General features: G+C 38.5%; 1 protein-coding gene across 1 annotated transcript; it reads left to right on the forward strand.

Moving 5' to 3' along the window:
- The first annotated feature begins 60 nt into the window (after positions 1-60).
- slc25a36a (solute carrier family 25 member 36a) lies at positions 61-23,739 on the forward strand. The gene is made up of 7 exons (XM_084410556.1): positions 61-508; positions 4,204-4,368; positions 6,756-6,833; positions 11,396-11,496; positions 18,825-18,891; positions 19,308-19,597; positions 20,817-23,739. The coding sequence occupies exons 1-7, from the start codon at positions 468-470 to the stop codon at positions 21,008-21,010; spliced, it is 936 nt and encodes a 311-aa protein (XP_084266682.1). The 5' UTR covers positions 61-467; the 3' UTR covers positions 21,011-23,739.
- Positions 23,740-24,799: the final 1,060 nt, after the last annotated feature.

Below are 24,799 nucleotides of genomic sequence, written 5' to 3' on the forward strand. Positions count from 1 at the left end.
CGAAGCAAACCGACCAATCGCGGACTCTGTTTTGCGGTTTCTGATTGGCTCGTAAATAGCGACTCTTGTGTCCATCTCAGTCAGCTCTCCAGCCTCTGAATCACTGGCACTACCGATTCTACACGGATTTAGCTCCACAAAAACCGCGTCCCCTGCAACCACAACCTAGAAATCAGATAGCTGTCTGTGTTGTTTATAAGAAAAGAACGAGATAAATTAAAAGCGAACCCGTCAGAGGCAAAAAAGAGGTATCTGCGCACATTGGCAGCCGTTAGCAGGCTGAGCTAGCCGCATCGCGCGACGCATTTCGCCCGCGAGACATCGGGCTTAATAACTGTGTGCATTATAACCCTCATCCACATCAATTATACGGAGACTGTCCAGCAGAATCGCAGCGGGGTTCGGCGGAGCTGTCCGGCTCTTGCTCGCACTGCAGGCCTGGTTGTGGGTGCGGAGAATGCTAAAGGATGAGTCAGAGGGACACACTGGTTCATCTCTTTGCTGGAGGGTGAGTAGCGAGCCTGAGACAGACTGATCTATCACTGCTGTCATCCCGTCTCTTTGACATTTATCCGTTATAGTTGGGCTTGATTGTTCTTAAAATGTAGCATAAGATACATGCCATCGCAAAAGAACAGGTCGACCATTATAAAATGTCAGATAGATGCTCATTCAGCATTGCTGTAAATAATCTAGCTGCCTGTCAGCATGTCTTCATGCTAGATGATCGGATGCTTTATTTGTGAATGCAAGGTCATGCAACAGATGCATAATCTCTTCTGGTTTTGTCACAGAATCCTCTGGAACCCTCCAGACATGGCCGTTTCATGTTTTGCAGGAAGTGCTGTTTCTTTGATGCTTTTCACTCATGTTTTTTTGCTATGCAGAATGAGATCTGAGATCAGAGACAGGAAAAACTCGAGGATGCTCGTTGAATGAATGTGAACCTGTAGCATATTTCTGTTTCCTGTAGCAAATCAGAGGCTTTGTCGTAGGCCTGTGGTTTCAACTGTCAGCTTGATGCTGGATGTGTGACACGGATCTATCTAGTATAGTACGGCTATTTTTGACTCCATTCTCATTCCTGCATGTCCCTGGCTCCTCTTTTGCACTCCGTGAGGCCCATAGAAACATAATTTTCTAGTCTTAAAATCAAAGGTTGCTGCCTCACCAATTTTCATAATCAGAAATGAGGGGAGTGTATCGCTCTTTAACAAGCTCATATCTATGAAGGTCACTTGAGGACTCCGACCCATGAGGGCGATAAGAGGTCTAACAAGTAGCTTCTAATAACATGTGCTGATCATATTCCTACAATGAGTTTAAAGAATTTTGTTTCATATGGTGTTGGTGGGAATGTTTTCAGAATAGCTCATTCATACATTTTCTGTGACATGTCAATATAACTAGTGATGAGTTGTATCTAGAAGTATAATTGTGAGCAGTGAATAGATCACCTGCCACTGGAAATACCTGTGAGAAACAAATCGATGGTTCTGTGAAACAGATAATTACTCAGCAGTGCAAAGGAGAATACCTTTTGTGCATAGCAATAACAGTTTTTATAAAGCTTTGAGGTTAAAATAACCCTCCAGCTATGCAATTGTTCCTTTAAATGGGTTGTTGACCAATAACATTTACTTTAATGGTAAAAAAAAATATATATATATAATTTGGTGCTGTAATTTTATACCATATTTTTTGTGTTATCAGTCGATATTGGTTATTTGTAGTCAAAAAAATTGTAATCCTTTTTTTTTTTCTATTTTAAAATTAATTCAGCACTAACTTGGCAGTGATAGATTATGACCGATTTAACCCTTAAAGGGCACTATCTCTAATTTCAACAGAAATGTATAATCTCACCAGAGAAACCTTTTCATAACTAATGGTGGAAGAATCCACTTTTTGGCGTGTTTTTACTGCAGGACCTGAAAACAATTTTAGTTCTAGGAATGCCTTTTAGGGGAACTAAATTAGCTCCTACTTAAGAGTAGGGTCTAACCCATCACAAACTGAATTACAAGCGACACAAGTGTACGTTGATTGGCCGAAAACATGTGGAACACTGGATCCCGGCATTTTTAATATGGCCTAGCCCTATATATTTAGGCATACTCTACGAACATGGAAAACAGCGATAAATGGATCAACTCAACCTTTACGCTAAGAAGGAAATCCAACGTGACGACAGGGACCAAGCGAAGCATGATCATGTATTTCTGCTACTTAACATTGGGCATCAACCACACTGCAAACGCTACAATAATCATTTACTTTATTTGTTTAACAGTTCTATCTAATAATGTATCAGATAGGACTGTTTAACAGATTGTAAACTAATGAAGACGTAGAATGTGAGCTCTGTGTGCTCAGGCTCTGACTAAGTCGTTCTCAGCGCCGTCAAAATAAAAGTCCTGTACAACAACCAGAGCGGCAGGCCAAACAATGTAAGTGATGGCTTGAGCCACTTCAAAGTTCCAACTGGTGGTGCGAATGCAACCAGGAAAATGGTCCTAGGGGAACATTTAGTTACTGTACACATTTAAAAAAAATTTTACATTTACAATACAAAAGTAAATGTACACATTCCGTCCACGAGTAACATCCCAAGTGGTTCTTGTGTGGGACTCGTTAGGCTAGTTTGCTCAGATGAGTCAGTATCTGGGATCTTTTGAATGGACTTGAGTTTCAATTTGGATCAGGTCCTGTTTATGTGGGGCTGGTTACTTTAGCAAAGACTTTTGTTAGTTTACACCTGGGAGTTTCAGCCCTTTGAACACTGTTGTGTAAATCTAAAGTGCAAACTGTTTTTTTTTTTTTTTGCTTCAAAACTAAACTAATCATTGACCAGGGGACTTCACTTTTGTGGTCATCTTCACATTTGCCTATTTGGTCTTGCATTTCAGAAGAAATTAAATGCAGTTCCTTTCCTCTTTTCCCAGACTACTTCCCTTTTTTCAAAAACAAATCTCTTTATGTAATGTTTTTTTTTTAAAGTGTTGAATTCCATAAGTAACTGTGAGTAATAAAAAAAATCTAGTGGAATTTTTCTAATAGGCCTCTGCAGAGCAGTGGCAAATGGGTTTTGCTCGTGAAGTCGGCATGATCGTTCTGTTCATCGGCCAACTAGAGAGAGAATGAGTGAGAGAGTCAGTGTGTAAACCTTAGCAGCAACAAACCAGAGAGCTGCATATCTGGGGCAAAGTTCGCAGCTGCTCACTGTATGTGTCTTTTGAAAGGTGGCACAAAAAATAGACCTTCAGAGGTTTAGAACACAATAATTCAATTCTGAGGTCAGCAGGTTTAGCTTGTCAACATTGAGTGCTTCCTTGTCAACTTTATGCACACGTAATAAAAGAAGAACAATGTGTTTGAGGTTTGTTTTATTAGTTTGATTGACTGGTCTTGTCAGACCTTTGACATTTAGTGACATAATTAAAGGTATCTTGTTGGTAGTCAGTTTTGATTCTTTTAAAAGTCAATTAGCGGAAACTCATCAACTGAGAAGTGTCTGGTTTGTATGCTATTGCATGCCAAGTTGTTTTTTGGTTTTGTTCGTGGGTCTTGACCAGGCCTAACCTCCTGATTATTTGCATGTGGGGCTAACCTTTTTCTGCTCCCCCTAGTGCACAGAAGCCAATACATGTTAAACTTGACCCACATACAGACAAGTCTAATCATTATGCATGTCAGCGGAAGGAAAAATGCTCTGGCATTTAAAATGCAACACACTTTTTTGCCAGCAGCTTATTTTTCATTCGTCCTAGAGGATTTTGCCTTTTTTGGATCTAGTAGTTTTTTCTTGACAAAAGCAAAATCGCTGTATACATACTATGTAGGCCTAAAACACAGCCTTGGTGAGCATGAAAGGTGTCTTTCAAAAACATTTTTTTTTTTTATTAACTTTTGAACAGCAGTATATGTAGATTAATGTTACTGTTTATTGATGTGTATTGTTAAATTGTGTACAAATTAAAATGGTTAAATATCATTCTTGCTTATGCACATTTATTTAAAAAAAAAAAAACAGTGTGGATTGTACTATATTTTACTTCTTGCTCTAAACATTTCAAAATAGTTTAAAAAAGGTGATTTCTTTTATTCCTCAGTGGCAATTAACTAGTTATTCAGTACAAATTATGTTGCGTGAATAAAAGTGAATAATAAATAATTTTTCTCTCTCTTTCTCTCTCTCTCTAGCTGTGGTGGCACTGTAGGTGCAATATTGACATGTCCATTGGAGGTGGTGAAGACGAGGCTGCAATCTTCTTCGGTGACTCTTTACATCTCTGAGGTTCAGCTCAGCACTGTGAATGGGGCCAGTGTGGCCCGTGTGGCCCCGCCTGGGCCTCTGCACTGTCTCAAGTGAGTACTTCAAAACCCAACCTGGCAAAACCTGGTTTATCATGCTCTAGAGCATTTAAACCAGTGTTGTGATCGTTTCAAAAACAACACGTGAAAACTGGCAAAAACACTGCAGTATGTTTCTATAGAACATAACACTTATTGGTACCATAAACACTACCAAAGCTTTTGTTTAAAGGAGCTTGACCATCAACAGTTCTAGACTTTGAGCTTGCAATCAAAGCTGTTCTCTGTTCAGTTTCTCTGTGGATCTGCAAATTACAACCATCTGTATTAGAGGTCGACCGATATTGGATTTTACTGATGCTGATAACTAAGTTGGGCAGTACCTGCCGATAACCAATTAATTAACCAGTAGTTTAAAAAAAAGAAACTGAATCAAAACAATTGGAAATGTGAATATTTTTCTGTTAGTCTGCGTTTACATTACTTATGCAGTAAAATCTTAATGCATGCCAAATCTATTGCAATTTCGAGAGTGAATCATTTATATTTGGATGTCACTTCCAATGGCTGTTGCTCTTAGCAGCATGAAATATAAAACTTTTATTCAAATTCTGAATGGGTTATAAAGCACACAAAGAGTGCTCCCTTTTTTAATAACTAAAAAGCTGTCACTCATCTCAGTTCATCACGATCTTACAAAGTTCCGTCATAATCAAGCAGTTTACACCGACTGCACAATAACTCTCTTATTTGCATCATGTCTACACTTTGTTTGTTATAATAAGAGGATTCAAGACCATGCATAACTCAGCACCGTACAAAAACTATGGCGTTTTGAGCGGTAAGTGGATTCTGACCAACTTAAATACCTCTGATTGGCCATTGCATTCAAGAGATCAACATATATGTCTCTGTGATAGGCTACATTGCTCAGCGCTGCAAAATACATTGTAAATAGACACCTTTGACGCTCTCCATAGCATAAACACAAATACGCACTGGAGCATTTGCCAAATATGTTTCGCCAATATGACATTTAGTTTTCACTGAGGGTGCTCTTGCTTTCAATTGAGGATGCTCTGAACCAGCAGCCATTAAATATGCAACTTAGCTGGCTAACGAATCCATAGGCCTGCCCAGCTAGATATATAAACAAATACAAATAGATCATAACACTCATGTCATTTAAACATTAGTTCAGATTGTGTGTGTATTTTTGTCATATTGTTCCAATCATTTGAAGTACTACTAATGTTCACGTCCTCTTCAGCCATGTCGGCAAATTTTATTCACTGTTCTCTGCTAATGAAGCATCTAGTCAACAAATTAATCAATTTAAAATATGACAACATGTTCTGTAGTGTAGTGTATACATACCTTTTCATTGTCAAAGTTTAAATTCGCATATGACATATTCTGCTGTCAAAACAAACACCACCAAGGTAGAAGGCACCTTTCTCAGCTGAATATGCAAAGGCGATATATCGTTGACATCTAATCTGTAGTGACCTTAGAGGCAAGAAAGTCAATGAAGAAAGAAAGATGGATAATGTTTCTTAATGCCAGCAACATAACGTCATCTGCCTTTGTTCTGCTAACATGGTTGCTGGCCTACCACGAAGGGCAATTAAATTGCTTTCATAACTGTTATTGGCTATTATGTTGCAAATCATTTTACAAAAGGCTTTGTACAGTCACATTGACATGGCTATTAAAAAATATTTTAGAGACTTCATACATTCTGTTTCTATTATGTGGCTCTTTGAGAGTAGTCTTAGTAGTCTTTTTGAGTGCTCTATGAGCCACATTTGCTAGTATTTTGCTAGTCTGACAAAATGTTGCAATGCTATGGTTTCTGGGTGTAGCCTTGCTGTCTTTTCCAGAATTAGAATCACTTTTTTTGGCCTCTGGCAAGCAGTGGTATACAGGCCTATTGTATTACTCCAGAATCAGAGGGAAAAAAGATTGAAAAGTAGGTCAGAAGAAAATGAGTCGCAGATGCTGTTAAAAAAAAAAAAAAAAAAAACATTTGAAAGAAGAATTCTAGAAAAGTCTGAACATGTCTTGTCCAATTCCAAGCAAAACATTGACTTTCCACCTAGCCTGTATAATGCTGGTCAGCACGACCCCATCTCTGGATTTGTTGAATGCTCTTAACCTCTTTTTAGTTGACTGCTGTCTGTATAGCTAAAACAGTCACGCAATTAAGCACAGCAGACAGCACTGATTAAGGTACAGCTTGGCATTGGTTCTCCCAATTACTTACTTCGTCTCAAACCCTTTAGTTGGTCTGGATAACTTATTAAACATGGTGCAGCAAGTGTTGAATGTTATGGCAACAACATGTTACATTGTTAAATCTTCCATTATTAACGATCACCATAATGCCAAGCTTGCAACACGGTTACATATACTGTTCTAACTTTCTCTATTTTTCTCAGGTTAATACTGGAGAAAGAAGGTCCTCGCTCACTCTTTAGGGGCCTGGGGCCCAACTTGGTGGGAGTGGCTCCATCCAGGTATGACCCGTATGCAAAAACACAAATGCTATAGAGTGCAACAGTGGCCGCCCACTTTTTCAGCGGCCCTGATTCTGGAAGTGTTTATCCCATTCATTCTTCCCATTTAAAAAAAGAAAAGAAAAAAGTCTCTGTTAAAGAGTTTTAAACCATGAACAAAACCGACTAGCTACAAGGTGAATCAAAACATTACTGATGCAGTGTGTAGCTTTTTATTTAAACACCCATGTCGGAAGACGTATTCAATAGCCAAGATTCATCGGGCTCAAATTTAGCAAGAGTGGTTCAGGGAGACTCTAATAGACTCTAAAGAGTGGCTCCACTCTCCCTTTGTCAAATAAAGATCTCTGACAAAAATGAATGCGACGCTTGGTGAAAATAAATGTTGTGATTAGGCATGTGACGGTATAAAATGTTCATGTTGCTATAATTGCTGAAGCTTTTAAAAAAAAGTGTTGTCACTATAACAGGTTTAATAACTTTTTTTCTTGTAACAAAAAGAACTGAACATTTAAATACAATAAACCAATACACAAAAATTCATAAAGTAAACAAATGTTTCAAACAGATTAAAGTGCAAAAGAATTCTAAAGAACAATAGTTAACACCTTACAATAAGGTCTCATTAGTTAACGTTAATGCAATAACACAAGTTATTATTCTTTGTTAAAGTTAGTTAAAAAATACAACTGTTAGTTCCTGTTAGCTCAGATCAATTAAATAATACAGTTACAACTTTTGATTTTAAAAAAGTGTTATTAAATGTTGAAATTAACATTAACTAAGATTAATAAATGCTTTAGAAGTATTTTTAGAATTAACAATATCGTGCATGTTCATTATCGTGATATACCGTATTACTGTATACCGGCACATGTCTAGTTGTGATGTTGCATAATGTTGTTGAAACAATGCCATGACGAATGCGCACGAAAGCCTGGAACACACCAAGCCGACACTTGACGAACTAGCGCTGATGAAAGCCGACTGTGTTGTCGCCTCGCGTCGGGGTAAAAACCTGCACTTGAACACACCGAGAGAACTACCGCCGACTGTTAGCTAGAATGCGCGTTCTGCGCCTGCGTGTAAAAGAGACAACTGTCTATTTCTGCAGATATATTAGTCTATATTTGTCATTCAAAAAGGGAAACCGACGCTGCCGGCTGCAGATACACAAACCATAAACAAAGCAGTGCGTGCTTACCGTTTTGAATATCAATCCTGCTAAACACTTTCTTTATTCCACTCCTCTCGTGTTAATATTGAAATATTCGCCAAGGAACACTCAGGTAAGATGACGTAACATTAGAACAGCCTTCTATCTGTACCGTTTTGACTTTGCTCGCTGTTTTGCTATTATTCTCGTGCACTGACTCGTTCACTAAGCTGAACAGCCAATCAGAGTTCCCTCTTTCACCGACGGCTGCTGCGTCATATCATTACGCCTGCTGGACTCATGGTACGGCAACAAAGTTTCTTGATTATTACGCAGGAATGAGAGTATAGTTCCTAGCCATATCAGCCTAGAAAATCGCAACTTTTCATTTTCCGTCGGTCTTAGTACACAATGTAAGAGTCAAGTTTTAAATAGGAAAAATATCGAAACTCTTTGTTCATTTTTTTGAGAGAGATGCTAATGGTCTTGTCCGGTTCAATTCATTATGCTAAGCTATGCTAAAAGTGGGACCCCCAGACCCGGAGATCGGCTGAATGGATTCGAAAACGGTAAAACTCAACTGTTTAACTCTGGGGGAGTTGTAAAATGAGCCTATTTCCAAAAAAAGTGGAGTATCCCTTTAAAGGTAAAGCTAATTTAAGAAGTTTGAGGGTGTAGGGAGATGAACTCTACTTCATGAGAGTTCATTTGGTGTGATTTGCTTATTGTGATTCTCTGGTGGAGATTTCTTTGCAGAATCACGGTAAACGTAGCTTTTCACCTGGAATTCCACATGAATATTTAAAAAATAAGTTTAAATAATGTGGTCTGATGGCTTAAACAAAAGCATATAACAACCTCGTAGCTCACAGTAAGTCTGTCTTTATAAGTTATCGTTCAAAATCAATTTCCCTATAGGGAAAATGAATGGGATTTTTACTTTTGAAACTCAACTGGTTTGTTTTGTGTGTGTGAATTTTGCATCTGCCTATTAGTCTTGATATGCTTAAAAGGATCTTTTTGTAAGAAACCTTAATATTAAAGTGTGATACTATAGAAATCTGAGTTTGCAAGCAAGCATGCCCTTCAGAAAATATTAGCTGTAACTCATTTTCTGTCACAAACGTATATGTTTAATTTGAAGTAATAAGTAATAATAATTAACACAAATTATTAATAATAATAATTTTAATAATAAGTGTTTGTTTTTGGATTTGTGTTCCTCACTTTTTCCTGTTGGGGTTGCTTTATTTCCTCATTGTGGTCAAGAAATTTTCCCCCTCAAACTGTTACATAAGGGCCTGATGGTCATGTCTCATTGCTCTAATCTTAGTGTATCATCATCATCAGGGGAGCATGTCACTGTCTTATTACGGACTAAACTGGCTATGGGTCCTCTGTTGTTTCACCGCTTACTTCTGAATCGTTTCCACCGACCGTACCAGCACTGTACAGTTCAGTACAGTTCGATTCGGAACGGTAAACCCTGATCCGGCTTGCGTTTCCACCGCCAGCAGTACCCTGACTTGATAGGCATGGCGTATGCCGGAAAGTAGCGATCAACGTCATTCTCGCGCGAAGAAGAAAGAGACACAGTAAACAACAATCATACTCAGGGTATCCACCTCCTGGGTTGGCCATGGTACATTGCTGCCCGCCAACATTTGGTTGCAACCGTACTGTGTTTCAACTGTATATGAAAAAAATGGCATTCCCCTTGTAGCATGCGCAAGTGACGATTCTCATATATTTAGTATTGTTTATGAAAGTGATTGCATTCTCTGCTCTGTATGAGTGTATCGACTCATTACCTCCAGTGAATATTCCCTCTCTCCTATATGAATCAGTTTGTTCATTGACTGCAGTGTGTCATCATTATGCTACAGACTAGCTGCTCTCATGCCCTTATTCACTTGAGCTTTATGTGCATGTCTGTGCAGTTTAATCTCATTTATATTGGTATGTGGGAGATGGTGTTGCAGCTAAACCACTTAAAATATCTGTATTGCAGTTTCATGCTGTAGGAGATGTGTGTGTATGAGCGTGTTTCTCCCCATCTGTGCGTGTGTTTCTCAGCATTCCTGTCCTGTGTGTCCTCTGCCATCACAGCTGGAATGGCTACCTCGTGACCATTCGCATTACATAAAGATTAAATGCACACGTAGGTAGAAATAACTTGGTTGGCTTGGTATGTGCTTATATTCACATACTGACATTAACTATACACTTTAAGATTGTAAACCATAATTCATTTCAGCTTTTTGATCCGAGATCCAGTTTGAAGTTATGTAACATCCTCCTGTGAAGGTCACGTTATTTCATTCAGATGGCCAAATTAAGCCATGCACCGAACTACAGCATCATTACTCGCACAGGATTGGCGGATGCTTAGACTGGGATCTGATTGGCTGTCATTCAAACGGAAAAGAGCAGTGATTGGCTGTCTTTTTGAAGAGGCGGGAAGAAGCATGTTATAAGCATTTCATCGGGAAACAAATGGCTGCTTAGCTTGTTGGCAGGTCACTCAGTGATGCCTTAAAATTTACTGTTGTGTGTGTGTGTGTGAGAGAATTATGTAACCTAGATTAAAGCAAAGGAAAAAACCTTCCCACTGTGGAAGGCTTTAATCCTACACCGGATATTTTCATTTGAATAATCCTGTTTTTTTTTTTTTTCAGCATTTGCCCTGTCTAAGAAAATAATTCTGGTAGCTATGGACATGTGATCTGATGAGCATGGCATACCTCTGTCATATCAGTCATCATATGCAGATTAGAGCACATCAGTCATTTTGTTTTGTTTTGTTTGAAGCTGTATAGACATAATGACATTGTCACCCTAAAGGCACGGGTTTGCAAAATTTTCCATGTTCCACTCCGTCTCGAACGGAATGAGGTTGACACATGCGCAGTACAAGTGCTTTTTTAGACGTCAGAGGGCAGCACTGAGTCGTGTCATTTACAAGACATTCGCTCTGAAGGATAGAAGAAGAAAAGTAGCAGAACCGCCACTGCATGCAAGAACCAAAACAAACGCGATGGAGAAGGAAATGCTACCCTGTTTTACTGTTTTGTATCACTCTTTCCCCACTCTTCTTTGACTACTGCACAGTACATCACAACTGTGCGTATTGCCACCTAGTGGACTCTTCCGTCTCAACATTCACCTTGCGAATGCGCTGTTGTACGCGCACCGTCTGCGGACCCTCCCGATGATGAAAATTACGTCACATGGACAGTGTGCAGACAACACTTCCCCAAAATATTCATGTGAAAAACATAACTAAAAATATTTCTTCTTTAAATAAATAAGAAAGAAAGATTTTGTCCCTTCCACTTCTAATAAACACTGAAATATTGAAATACTCAAAAGCAATTTATGTTGTTCATTTCTGTTTTGTCCACAGAGCAATATATTTTGCTGCCTACTCCACAGCCAAAGAGAAGCTGAACAATGTGTTTGATCCTGACTCCACACAGGTGCACATGCTGTCCGCTGGTTTAGCAGGTAAGAGTCCCAGCAACATCTTTCACGTAGATGCATTTTTTGACTTAAGTTTGCATTGGCTCTTTTTTGTTTGTATTTCACACACTGAACTAAACTAATACTCACCTTTTAGTGTGCACAAACAAGAGAATGCATCATTTGGGTTTTTATAACCGATGTTTGTCAGTCGTTTTTTGATTTTAGCAATTACAGCCTTATTACGATAAAATGTTTTATCCTAGTTGACCATCTAGTACAAATGGGGAAATTTAGACATGGTATTTGCCTCGTGTTTTGGGTTACCTTTTTCAAGGTATGACAGCATCTAGACCGAAACCACAATTAAAGACTTTCAGGATCAAAATACTCACTTTAAAGCAGACATATTTTAAGCTAAAAAATATTCAAACAAATCATTTTGAAAATTCTCGTTTTCTCTTTGTCTACTCTTAGGGTGCTTTCACACTGGCAGTTTAGTTCGGAACGGGGGGCATGGTTCGCATGAAAAATCGCTAATGTGAACGCTGTCATGCGGACCTGGGTGCGCACTGGGGTACCGAATAGGGATGGCGAAAACTAAAAAATTTCTTGACCGACCACCGAGCCTCATTAGCCAGTTGAAACCGGTTAACCGATTCGTTTAAAATATGCTACACTATTTGAAATAACAGCCATTTCGAGCCGCGCTTGCAATTTCGCAACTCTTATCGCATCTCTCTGCCGCTCTGCCTCCCGCTCACACACACACACTGCCGCCCTTCCACTCACGTCACTTTTTTAAAATCCCCTGCAGCGTGAAACATGAGTCCCGCAAACGCGGCGCCGAGGAGCTTGTATGTAATCGGAGGACAAATGGCTCCTTAGTTGCGAAATGGTTTGGGTACAAGGTGATCACGTTGAAAATAAAGGCGTTTGTCTAGCGTTAGAAGCTCACTTGAAACATTGCCGCGGCTCATTTAAAGGGGTCATATAATGCCATTTTTGTACAAGCTAATATGATTCTTTAGGGTCTAAATTAAAAGTTTGTAATATACTTTAATTAAAAATTCTCATTAGTATTGTAAGAAAACACTAATTTTACCTGCTCAAAAACAGCTCTGTTTTCATCACGCCGTTTCAGTGCATGTGTCTTTAAATGATAATGAGCTTTGCTCACCCCGCCCCTCTGTTCTGTAGGTACACCGTATTAGACATTCTCTGACCGTATCTAACACAATAACCACGTGTTATTCGTTATAAACGTGGGATTATGAATTATATTGAGAACGTCGTACATAGAAAACATGCCGTAATGTACCCTGAGTGTAAACCTTAGACGCATTCATCGTGAAGCCTGCAGCAAGGTTTGCAAATTTCGCAAAGATTAATATAAATACTAATATAAAGGTTAATAAAACATTACACTCACATCTTCTGGAGGTTCAGCAGGAACACGTTGGTACCGATCCGTTTTTTCTCGTTTGTGAAGCTGTCTGGTGTGAAATGATTCCCGCAAACATGAAAGCACAGACGATCGTGGGGAATCCCCGTGAGGGAATCCCCGCGTCAATCCTTTGGGCATATTGCTTCAAAAACAAAACTCAGCCACTGCTTCTTCAACGGCTCGGATTTAGGAACATCCAAATGACTGCTGTGTTCCTTATTACATCTAAGAACAGAACACCACAATCGCTTAGACGCCATTCTACTCCAGCATATCAACAATGGCGGACTACTATGACGACGGCTGTCACAGCTTGCTCAGGGCGGGTCTTGTGTTGAAACACGGCTGTCAATCACAATAGCGGGAGGGGCGTACGATCTTATGACGTCACAATATCGAACGGCTTGATTTCAGAGATGGTCAAACATATAAGGAGATTAAAACAAAACCACTGGATGGATTTTTATCATGATAGGATGGTTGTGTACAGGCACTGCCAACAGACATTTCAGTGCAATCAACTTGTAAAAGTGCATGTACCATTATATGACCCCTTTAAGAAAACGACTGCTCCGAAGAGACGCCGCTGTCCCACACACTACTTTTCTTTGCACGGTTCATCCTGTCGTCTGCCCTGGCTCTAACCGAGTGTTTTAGCCTGTAGTAGCCTTTACTTTTCGCAAACCTTGTGAGCGCGCGAACCCAAACGCTGTGACCTCGCGCCAAATGTTTTTATTGGTTTATTAAGTACAAACAGGCGAGTTATGAAAAATTGAGTGTGAGGGATTTGTTCACTTCACACAAAAAGATCTTGGAATGAGATGGCTAACTGTAGTAGCGTTTAGTCCACTGTCTATAATAGCCTAATTTAGAGATCACTTTTTTTTTTTTTTTTTGCCGACTACCGACAACTTTGATCGGTTAACGTTGATACGGTCAACCATCGGTCAAATGGTCATCGGTTAACATCCCTAGTACCGAACCCGAGACTACCTGGAGGAGGTGGTCTGAGTTCGGTTGCTCCCGAACCGTGCCGCGGTTTGAGTGAAATTGAAAGCAACAGGGACTCGGGTGCGCACTTGTTACTGCGCACTAGTAACCTGCGAATGCGTTTTTAGCTGATTATGATGTATTTAGTTAAATAAAACACATGTAAGGGATGAGTGTTGATGATTTACCTTGGATACAAGCAAGAGTGAGCCTGTAGTGTATACGCGCAAAGCGTAGCAACAAATGTCTCCTCAAAAGAGTCTGTTTGCAAGCAGCAGAAAACCAACTTATGCGACACACACACACACACACACAGTAAACCTGTGTTGTTCACTCAGCTGCGCATAATAGCTCCAAATTAATAAAAAACACAATATATTTACCCGCAATCTGTTTTCTATCATGCGCCGTGTGCGTTTGCGATGACGTAAGATTCACGCAAACGCACCAGGGTTCGATAGAATCAATTCGAGTGTGAAACCAGACCAACGCTGCGGGGGGGCGCCGGGACGCCAACGAACCCAGTGTGAAAGCACCCTTTCTTAGTTTCAGTTTGATAAATTAATATATTATTTTACAGGATGTAAGCAACACAGAAAGAAAATAGTACATCTAGAATTGAAAATTTGATGTGAAAAAATAATAAAAAGTATTTTTAAAGCATTTCTAAAACACATAAGCTAGCCTACCTTTCAAGCATGTTATATCTACTTGAAAGCTTGTTAGCAATATTGCAAAAAAGATCCTCAAAGTTTGGATTGTGCTTTCCTTTCCCAGTTTCTTTTTTTTTCCTTTTTTTTTTTTTTTCTTCTACCTTTTGAGGGCTGGAGGACATAAGTCATTACATGCCAGTGTGCTACTAAAAAGTCTGGCTTCACACGCTCTCTGTGCTGTGTGTAGTAGCGGCCGCTAGCAGGGCGCTACGCTAACATGTAGAGTGCCATGCGCGGTGGGCAGCGGTCCTCGCGACTGACACGGGCGGGATCGGGACGCCTCAGGTAGTCACGTCTCTACTCACCGGTATGATCATGATTCTCCTAATGATAATGATGATTAATAAATGATAATGATGGTTATTTAATTTAATGTAGCCACTGTAGCTGGCTTGTAGTTCTTTTCTTTTCTTTTTTTTTTTTAACTTCCTTGTGATTATACAGTTTTGACACATGGCCCCCTTGCCAGCCTGTAACCCCCTAAAAAGGTAAATTCAGTGAAAAACTACTTGCACTTCTTTTCTTTTCTTTTTTGTCATTTAATTTCAATACTGAATGCTAACCTTGTCATTCGATTGCAGTATGTAGGCTATGCATTATTTTACAAGACAGTGTCACAACGTAAACATTCCTAGCATGTTCTGTCTTTTCGTTGTTGATAAGAGGGGCCACACGGCCTGACAAACTCCACGGATAGCCTTTGCATTACAAAAGTGGTTAAATATAGATCCCCGAAGGCCTGCGATGGAAAATTGGCATCCGATAAGGGACCAGCCAATGAAATATTCATTACATGTGCCGCTCTCTTCTCAAAAGCATAGGTGACTGTTTTTTTCCTTTCTTAATTGCTCTTTGTATCGGCATCAGTTCACAGTTGCCTCCAGCTCAGTTCTTGCAACCTGATCCGTGTCATGTATGGCCCACACATTGTTCATCATTGTGGTTAGGTTATGACTGAGTCATATAGAGCCAGACAAAGTCATGGTGTGATTAGAAATCTTTAAAAGTCACAGCAAGGCCTCTAAAATCAACAGCTTCAGACTGTTAAAAAAGTTAAATGGTGCCCTCATACAGAGGATTCCAAACTCTGCATTGAAAGTGAATCTAGTTTGAACCTGAACTTTAAAATTTAGAAAACATGTTAAACCAGTATATTACAAATACACTTATCGTTTAATTTTTTTTTTTTTTGTATATTAATACTGCTAATATTAAGGATGCATTGATCAAAAGTGACAGGATAGTAAAGATATTTTTAATGTTACAAAATATTTATCCAAGAATCCTGAATTTTTTTTTTTTATCATGGTTTCCAAACAAATATGAAGAACATTTGAGCTATATCATTAGTTATATCAGATATTTTGACCGTATTATATTAACATATTTTTATTGTTTAAAAAAAAAAAATTCCACTCTATATGAACCAACATATGAATTTCTTGCGAAAGTAGTATTTTCCAAATAGCAGAGCCACAATTTAATCTTTCAGAAATTGCGTTCGGCAATGATTTTGCCAGCAGGAATGACAAGGTTAGCATTGGACTTTGACATGCACTGCCTCTGACCCTCCTTAAAGTTATTGTTTATATAAACTTTGATCCTAGTTTGATTTTGTAGCTGTTTATATGACCCAGCATTGATAAAGCTCATTTATGGTCAAGATAAATAGTGTTACTGCAGCAGGATCAACTCTGTTGTATACCTTTACATTTAAAATGAACAACACTGGTATAATGATGTCCTTTAAAACTCAAAAATTCTCTCTCTCTCTCTCTCTCTCTCTCTCTCTCTCTCTCTCTCTCTCTCTCTCTCTCTCTCTCTCTCTCTCTCTCTCTCTCTCTCTCTCTCTCTCTCTCTCTCTATACCCCTCTCTCTCTCTCTACCTCTCTTTCTCCCTCTCTCTACCTTTCTCCCCCTCTTTCTACCTCTAATCATATTTCTCTGTCTCTCTATCCATAAAAAAGGAAAGGGAAAAAATAAAAGCACTCTCTTAATTGTTTAAATGGGTGGTGGGCGGGATGGAATGGTCATTGTTTGATGTAATTGGTGTGCGGGGCTGGGATGGGGAGGTGGGCAGGGTTTATTTTGATGGTTCCACTCCCTCATGGGTTTGACTTGGCTCTGAGGGGCATGTGGACTGCTGCTTGTGACTGTGGTACAGAAAAGCCTGTGTCTATTTTAGGCCTTTACTGTAGCTTTCACCCTGCGTGAGGGTCTGTGAGCCAGCCTGCTCTGCCCCCCATATCTGCAGGCTTCGTCCTGCAGCTGTGAGGAGAGGAGCTTTGCCCCTCCCCTGTGAGTACTCGTCAGAGACACACTCTCTCTCTCTTACTCTCTTGTACCGATCTGTCATCCCCCCCCCCCCCCCCCCTCCCCTTCACCAGTCAGTTGCCTTAGGCCTCTTACCCTCTCTAGAGCTTCTTCTCTAGCTCAATAGACTTCTTTTGGTTTGTTTAGCCAAACACTGATGTTTTACACTGTACTGTTAGAAATGCACATGAATACCTTCATCTTCAATTGCCATTGTCTTATGCTCTCTTTCGTTTTTTTTTTGTTCGGGGATATTTTGTGTACCCACAACACCAAGCACAGGCTTTGTGCTTCATTTTGCTGCAGTTGAACAGATAAACTAATTGTTCCCACAAACATCAGACAGAATATTTTGCTGTTGCTTTAAATGCTGATAACACAATGCAAGCACACTTAAATCTTTTAAGATGCACGTAGCCTTAATTTGCAAACACATACCTTAACAGCAAACAGGAATACATTTGGACATTGACTACGTTTACATGCACCCTCATAAATGTGATTATAATTAGATTTTGGCAGTTTTGCGAATAAACTTCACCTCATGTAAACACAATACTCATAATCGTGGTAACCATAATTGCTTTAAACTATGTGGCGTACGCCAATGTTAATCGCAATAAGCAGGCATTTAAACACCTTAATTGCATTATCACCGCTCTGACCAAAGTGTGCATGTGCTCGGAAGTACACAGATAACGCGTGTTGTTCACACAACTTTATGAATGAACTCCGTGAAATTATTCTGAAGTTTTTCCTCCACTGACTCTGAATCGAATCGATGCAGAGAACGCGATGGCAACGTAGGCAACCCCAGTTACAGCAGCATTGCTATGTTCATCACGGCCCCTAATAATATACAATACGTCCATAGAAATGTGTTTTACATTTGACACAAGTGGATTAAAACAGTGGCTAGTAACACACCTACTGTACGTGAGTTCATAATTTGTGCAATGCATTGGGGTATGTGAAGAATGGCAGTAAAAATAACCACACTTCTTGGCAAATAATCAAAATAATGAGAATTGCATGTAAATTTGCTCATTTGCTCATGTCATGTAAACATCTAACTGCGATTAAGTTCTTAATCTGATTATTGTATTTAAAAAAAATCGCATTATTGGTGCACATGTAAACGTAGTCACTGTTGTGCTAATCTCATTTACTAAGATTTAATCATATCACACAATCTTGCCGGCATAGTACTCGCATGGCATGCCTTTCAACTACATCACAGCGGTGGCATAATTCACTGCCCATGCTGTGAAAAACAGTCATTTACCTAACGAAAATAACAGTTTTTATCATTTGGCTGCAGTTATGTAACTGGATAGTGGTTCTTTTTAACTTAAGACTCTTTTCTCAAGATGTTTATCTCATTTAACTTAACCACTCGATCCATAAAATACTGTTTAATTCTGTGAGGATAGGGCTAAATATTCAAGAAGTAAAGCTACATTAGTTTTAGAGTCCTGTTATAGATGAAAAATTGCTTAATGCTTTAGCTAAAAGGCCTTATTTATTGCTGTGGCCACTTTAAGATGTGCTTATGGCTCTTTTACCTAAATCATTAAATAAGTGCCTAGTGGATCTGCTATGGTTTTCCTAATCGCTGTTAATGATGCTGGGCATTGCTGAGGGGGAACTTGTAGTCCATGTCACGATGCTGTTGTATGAGATTGGTGTGACATGTCCTGATATGCTGAAACAAGATTAATATTCTACATTTTAAACCGAAACAATCAGGCCATAAGCATATTTTACAGAGGTCCACAGCACTTCTCTGAAGTGTGGAGTTTCTTAAGGGAAAGTTTGTTGTTCTAGAGTCATTAGACCTGCTGAAAGTGCTCTGAGTTGCTTTGACAATATCACTTCCAAGCCTAATCTGGAACACGTCTTTTTCCCAGGGTTCACTGCCATCACAGTAACCAACCCGATCTGGCTTATAAAGACTCGATTGCAGCTTGATGCCAGGCAAGTAATACTATTCGTTTAAAAGTTTGGAGTTGGTTTGAAGTTTTTGAAAGAAGTCTCTTATGCTCACCAAGGCTGCATTCTTTGATCAAAAATACAGAAAACTGTAATATTTTGCAATATTGTTACAATTTAAAACAAAATCTTTTGTAAGATTATAAATCTTTCACTTTTACTTTTGATCAATTTAATGCATCCTTGCTGAATAGAAGTATTAATGTTTTTGGGAGGGGATTGTTATCCTTTGAATGGTACTCTGTTTACTCTTCAATGAGAATTTGTAGCTAGCATGCTTGTTTTCTTGCATTTTTGCATTTCAGAACGTCACCCATTGAAACAGATATTTAAGGGGACATTAAAGGAAGAGATATTATAACCAGATTTCTGACATTTCTCAAATGTTTTTCTTTCTTTAGGAACCGCGGAGAACGGCGCATGAGTGCATTTGAGTGCGTCCGGCGTGTGTATCGGTCAGATGGGTTACGGGGATTCTACAGGGGCATGTCCGCTTCTTATGCTGGCATATCAGAGACTGTCATCCACTTTGTCATCTATGAAAGCATTAAACGCAAACTAATTGAGTCCAAGGCCAACGCTAACATGGATGACGAAGATGAATCTGTAAAAGACGCTTCAGACTTTGTTGGAATGATGCTGGCTGCTGCCACATCCAAGACCTGTGCCACGTCAATTGCATATCCTCATGGTGAGTGCTGATTTATTTACTTTTCGTTCTTGATGGTTATGTTAATATTTGTTACATTTATGGGTTTGGAGTTGGCATGTTAAGTTAGGGGCCGTTACATGACAACGTTTTCAACTAAAAGCGGAAGACTTTTTATGCGTTTTTGCTGAAATTGGCATTACAGTGAATATTTCTGGCTTTGTGAAGATGGAATTTACCCAGACGACAAAGTAATAATACAGTATTATCAAGATTAACATCCTTAGAATGAAAATCGGTCAAAAAGAATTATAGATTATGTAATTAGTGTCTATAGGCATGTGTGTTCGGCTCGAGTGCACTGATGTTAAAGAATGCATTTGCGCATCACAAAGTGACATCGCCAGCTACCTGTCTGGCATGCATAATACAGCGTTATTAGTCGTTTTCATGGATCCATCGATTTGATAACGTTGTCATCTGTACAAAGAAAAAAAAGTTTCCGTTTTTAGCACATCGTTGTCGTGTAAACGTACCCTTAGTTTGTTGGAATTTGGTTAATTCTTTATTTTATTTATTAGTTTATTTAATAGGGACCATGCATATTCATGTACATTGTTGTATAAAAATACACCATGTAAATATGCCAGAATTAGTAAAAAGATACTATTTTTCATCTGCCATTAAATTTGACATTTAACAGTCATGTTGACCCTCAATCCATTAAATCCTTGAAATCCTGACTTGCGACTTATTTTCAAAGATAAGCCTACCTTCAATCTCCATCAGTCCATTTTTTTCTCGTTTATTTTCTTTTTTAGATTTAAAATGTAACAATTAAAAGGCACTGGAAAATGTTGTCATGTAATGGAAAAAAAATACAGGGTCCAATAATTTAAGACCAGGGACTTTCCCCCCATTTGAACAAACCGAAAAAAAGATAAAATAAGTTATTTTGTTAAATGAAGAAATATTATTCTGTAAGAATACTATTCTGTATAGCTGACCAATTTTTTTTACAATTTTCTTAATGTATACATTTTTAAGTTAGATTTTTCACCTAATTTATTTGTATAATATAACTTGATATATTTTTATGATGTCATTTAGATTGAAAGAGTTTGTTTATTAAATATAAACGCAGAAATAAAAGCACTTTTTTGTAGTATCAGACTTTTGAACTCCACTGTATGTCATCTTTCTTTTCTTTTTTTTTTCTCTGACAAGTAACTGTTTGGTTTTTCTCTTTCTCCCATGACAGAGGTTATTCGTACCAGACTACGTGAGGAGGGCAGCAAGTATCGTTCGTTCTTCCAAACTCTAAATGTGGTTGTCCGGGAGGAGGGTTACAGAGCACTGTACCGAGGCCTCACCACTCATCTGGTCCGACAGATCCCTAACACTGCTATTATGATGTGCACCTATGAGCTGGTGGTCTACCTGCTCAATGGTTAACAGGTGGAGAGAGACCAGGAAAGAGAGGGAGAGAGAGAGAGAGAGACGAACAGGGTGAGAAAGCGAAAGCTAGATGGAGACCAAGAGAGTGATTGTCCCTGGCTTTTACACCAAAGGAAGCAGAACAAATCCTAGAAACGCATTGTTAACCCGGACCCCCAAGGGGGGCTGTAGTCTCCGAGAACAAGAAGGTTTTGAGCCTGTCAGACTGGAGGGCGTTTCAACACGCTAAAGCAGTCTGTCCATTTGAAATGTTTTAAGAGAAGTCCGTTTTGAAAGGACAATCAGAGAGGGGAATGCTTGAAGAAAATGCAAAAGCCTGAATTGGTAGAATTCCTTCACATTCAAGGGAAAAAAAAATCATCCTTTCACAGCCATTTCGTTTCAAAAATCATTTTATCTGAGCCATTTCTTTATAAAAAAGAAAAACAAGCCTGTCAAGATCTGAAGTAACTGAAGGTCTTTGAAGGAAAGTTAAAAAAAAAAGCACAAGAAAGAGTTTTCAGATGCGGCACAATAGCACTACTGTAAAGGATGTTTTTCTTTTTTAGTTCACCATTTCGTAAAGATGATGCTTCGCCTTTCAAGCATTCTCCTCTAGATGTCACCTTCCACTCTTTCCAAACTTGCCAGGCAGATGGTTGTCCACGCACAAGAGTCCATTTGCTGTTGTTAAATTGACGGTCACGTGATACGTGGCCCCTCATGTGCTTCAAACTGAAGTGTTTCTTCGTTAGGTTCATATTAAGTTTAACCGTACTTACTTTGTGTGTGTTTTCAATGATCATACCGTTGTCCTAATATCAGTATAGTATATGCTCTGGGTGGTATTTTTGAATTGGGAGATGTTGTCCTGCTTGCATCACTGGGCCTTTCTCAAATTTATCACCTCGGTTCACTGCTGCAAAGCCTCTACTTGAATCCCAGTTGTCGGCGAGAGCCAGAGATAAATTTGCCGAAGGCTAAATGGTAAGTGGCTAATGCTAACCCTGAGCATGTTGCCTACAAACAACATGCCACGTTGTGACGAAAAGGCAATAGTCATTTTTCCACTTCTGAGTGGGAATACAAGCTGCAGAATTGTGTCCCACCCTCTGGATTCCTCTAACAGTGGCTTCTAACTGAGCGTATAATATATGCACTTTGTGGCCTGTCTGGGCTTGCGCAAAAATCTTCTTTTTTTTTTTTGTTTGGGACAATTTTATTCTTGTATTGTAAAACATAGTATTACTATGTAAGCAAGACCGAGTTTTGCTGAACAATTCCCTTTGGAAGTTATTGTACAGTTCAGTGTACTAAACTTTAGTGAAGGATATTCTTGTATGTGTATATACTGTATGTATGCATATCAAATATCCAGTGTTCATAACTTAAGTCCTCTGATTATGCAGTAGTATTATTTGAATGACTGCATTTGTTTGATAGATCTATCACAAAATGATATTGTGAAACTCGTTTTGTTGAATGTTTTTACATTTTATATATATAATTTTTTTTTTTTTTTTTTTTATCACTCCTCATTCTGGCCCTGCACTCGTTGCTTGAAATGGAGGCACAATTTTTTTTTTTTTTTTAAGTGTTTTCATCTCGCTTGTTTGTTTACATAACTGTTGTATGTACTTTCACACCCTCATGATATGAAGGAACTTAAACTGTCCATGTTATTCATTTCCAGACAGTTCTTTACCAGTACATGGGCTTAAAATGATAGTTTATGGTAATTATATTAAGCCTCATGTTGGTAGATCCTTTAAAGAGCCTCTAGGGTTTCTGTAAGTATCTTAATAACAGTAGCATCTTAGTAACAGTATTTGTTTTTCTAACAGCAAAAACATGGTTTTGGTTCCATCATTCATAATCAGAAGTGAAGTGTGTTTTCACATTCAAGTGTTTTCATGCATTTCAGTGTCTTCTCTGTCCAGTTCAAGTCCATTTTCAAGTCATCAATACGTGTAATGCTGCTGATGAAGCTCTGGAGTTCTGTAATGATCATCACCACGCATTTATTATACACGCAACATCATCCAATATTATGCAGTTAGCGCTGGACTCTCGTCACAGCTAATAATCTCGCCGATGATCTCAGCGATTGCGCTAATTGGTTAACAAAAAGCATTTGTTTTCGGGAAAACAAACGTTTTTTCAGGCGTGATGTTTTAGTGTAATTAGAATAGTTAGACTATCGTTGATGGATTAGTAAAATAGTTGTGTTGTATCTAAAGATGTAATGCCCTTGTGTTAGAAACTGATCAAACATCCATGTGTGATGGTTTAAGTTTGCATTCAACAAATGCTATACTTCACAGTCTCGTAGAGACTTAAATGGCATTACAAAGAGATTTTTAAAAAGTGATGTCGGAATATTCAGTTGTCAGGTTTGGACTGAATGGACAGATGTGAACATCCTATTAACTGAGCCTAACCGATTGAAAGAAATATTGAACATGACACTCTAGATTAATCATTTCAATCTTCATTTCACATTTAATAGCATATTCGGCAATTTTGTGTATGGTGTCTGTATTGCGCAGTCTAACATGACCAACACTAACAAATTGTATGTCAACGCCTGTTGTTTCATTTCGGTTTTCTTTTTCCTTTCCTTTCCTTTTTTTTTTTTTTTTTTTTAAGTCTAGTTTTTATGGTAAAGGTGGCCTATTCTTTGCTGGTTATGTGATTTATCATACCTCTTTTTTTGTACAAACAGTCAATAAAAACAATGCAAAACCCATGTTGTCTTTAGTCTCTTTTTAAAGGCTGAGTTTTAATAAGACCAAAATAAAAATTAAGATAATTAGGACTGATTTTTTTTTCTTTCTCTTTTTTTTGTCTAACCTGTTAAATTGATGACTTCAAAGGACATAAAAAACACAATTTTTATGTAAATGTCTATCTAGAATTTAAAGAAGTCATGACATGGATTTTAATACGTTCCTTATGGAACGCACGCCAGTGGGCGGGGCCTGTGGTGCGATGGTGTCATCCAGACATATGCAAATGTATTTACCCGCGTGAAGCCACAAATCCCACAGTATCCAAACGAGCCGTTTTGGAGCCTTAAATGCTTTGTTTATAGTGAGGAGGGTGTTTTAAGCTATGAAACTGTCAGGATGTTTTAATGGTACAAAGACCTCTTGTATGTCAAAAGATCATTAGTCATTCTTAAGTGTCACATGATCCTTTAGAAATCATTCTAATATGTTGATTTGGTGCTTAAGAAACATTTCTTATTATCAATGTTGCAAACAGCTGAGCTGCTTAATTTTTTTTGAAATCGTGATACATTTCTTTCATGATCCTTCGATGAATAGAAAATTCTAAATAAATGTGTTTATTGTATTTTCTATCACTTTTGATCAATTTATTGTATCCTTAATGAATGAAAATATTAATTTCCTTAAAAATAATTACTGACCCAAACTTTAGAATGGTAGTGTATATGTAAAAATTGAAATGTTATTCAGTTGTCTTTGGTGCTTCTGGGTGCTGCCAGAGGATGGCAGCAAAGCCTAAATATAAAATAAGTTGACCTAACCATAACCACATCACCATGGTCAAAGCTGCTACAAATTAGTTCACAGCACAGTTAAAAACGCCCTTGTTGACTCTTCTCAGAGTCAACTGAAATGAGATGTACATGGGAGAAAACATTCCAATATCCTACAAATAAAAACCTTGAGTTGCCACAGCAGACTGGCAAACAGCTATGCAAACATGATTGTGTGTGTGTGAGTGTACAGACTTATACATTGTGAGGAAAACTGAGGGATGGAAAAACAGTTTGCACAG

Source organism: Rutilus rutilus, assembly GCF_951802725.1.
Source record: "Rutilus rutilus genome assembly, chromosome: 6".
NCBI classification, from domain to species: domain Eukaryota; kingdom Metazoa; phylum Chordata; class Actinopteri; order Cypriniformes; family Leuciscidae; genus Rutilus; species Rutilus rutilus.

Bases quoted from the DNA above. Each gene is read 5' to 3' on its own strand.
- slc25a36a (XM_084410556.1), top strand. From the start codon at position 468: ATGAGTCAGAGGGACACACTGGTTCATCTCTTTGCTGGAGG. The intron at 6,834-11,395 runs GTATGACCCGTA...TTTTGTCCACAG, and splicing joins GTGGGAGTGGCTCCATCCAG to AGCAATATATTTTGCTGCCT. The intron at 18,892-19,307 runs GCAAGTAATACT...TTCTTTCTTTAG, and splicing joins CGATTGCAGCTTGATGCCAG to GAACCGCGGAGAACGGCGCA.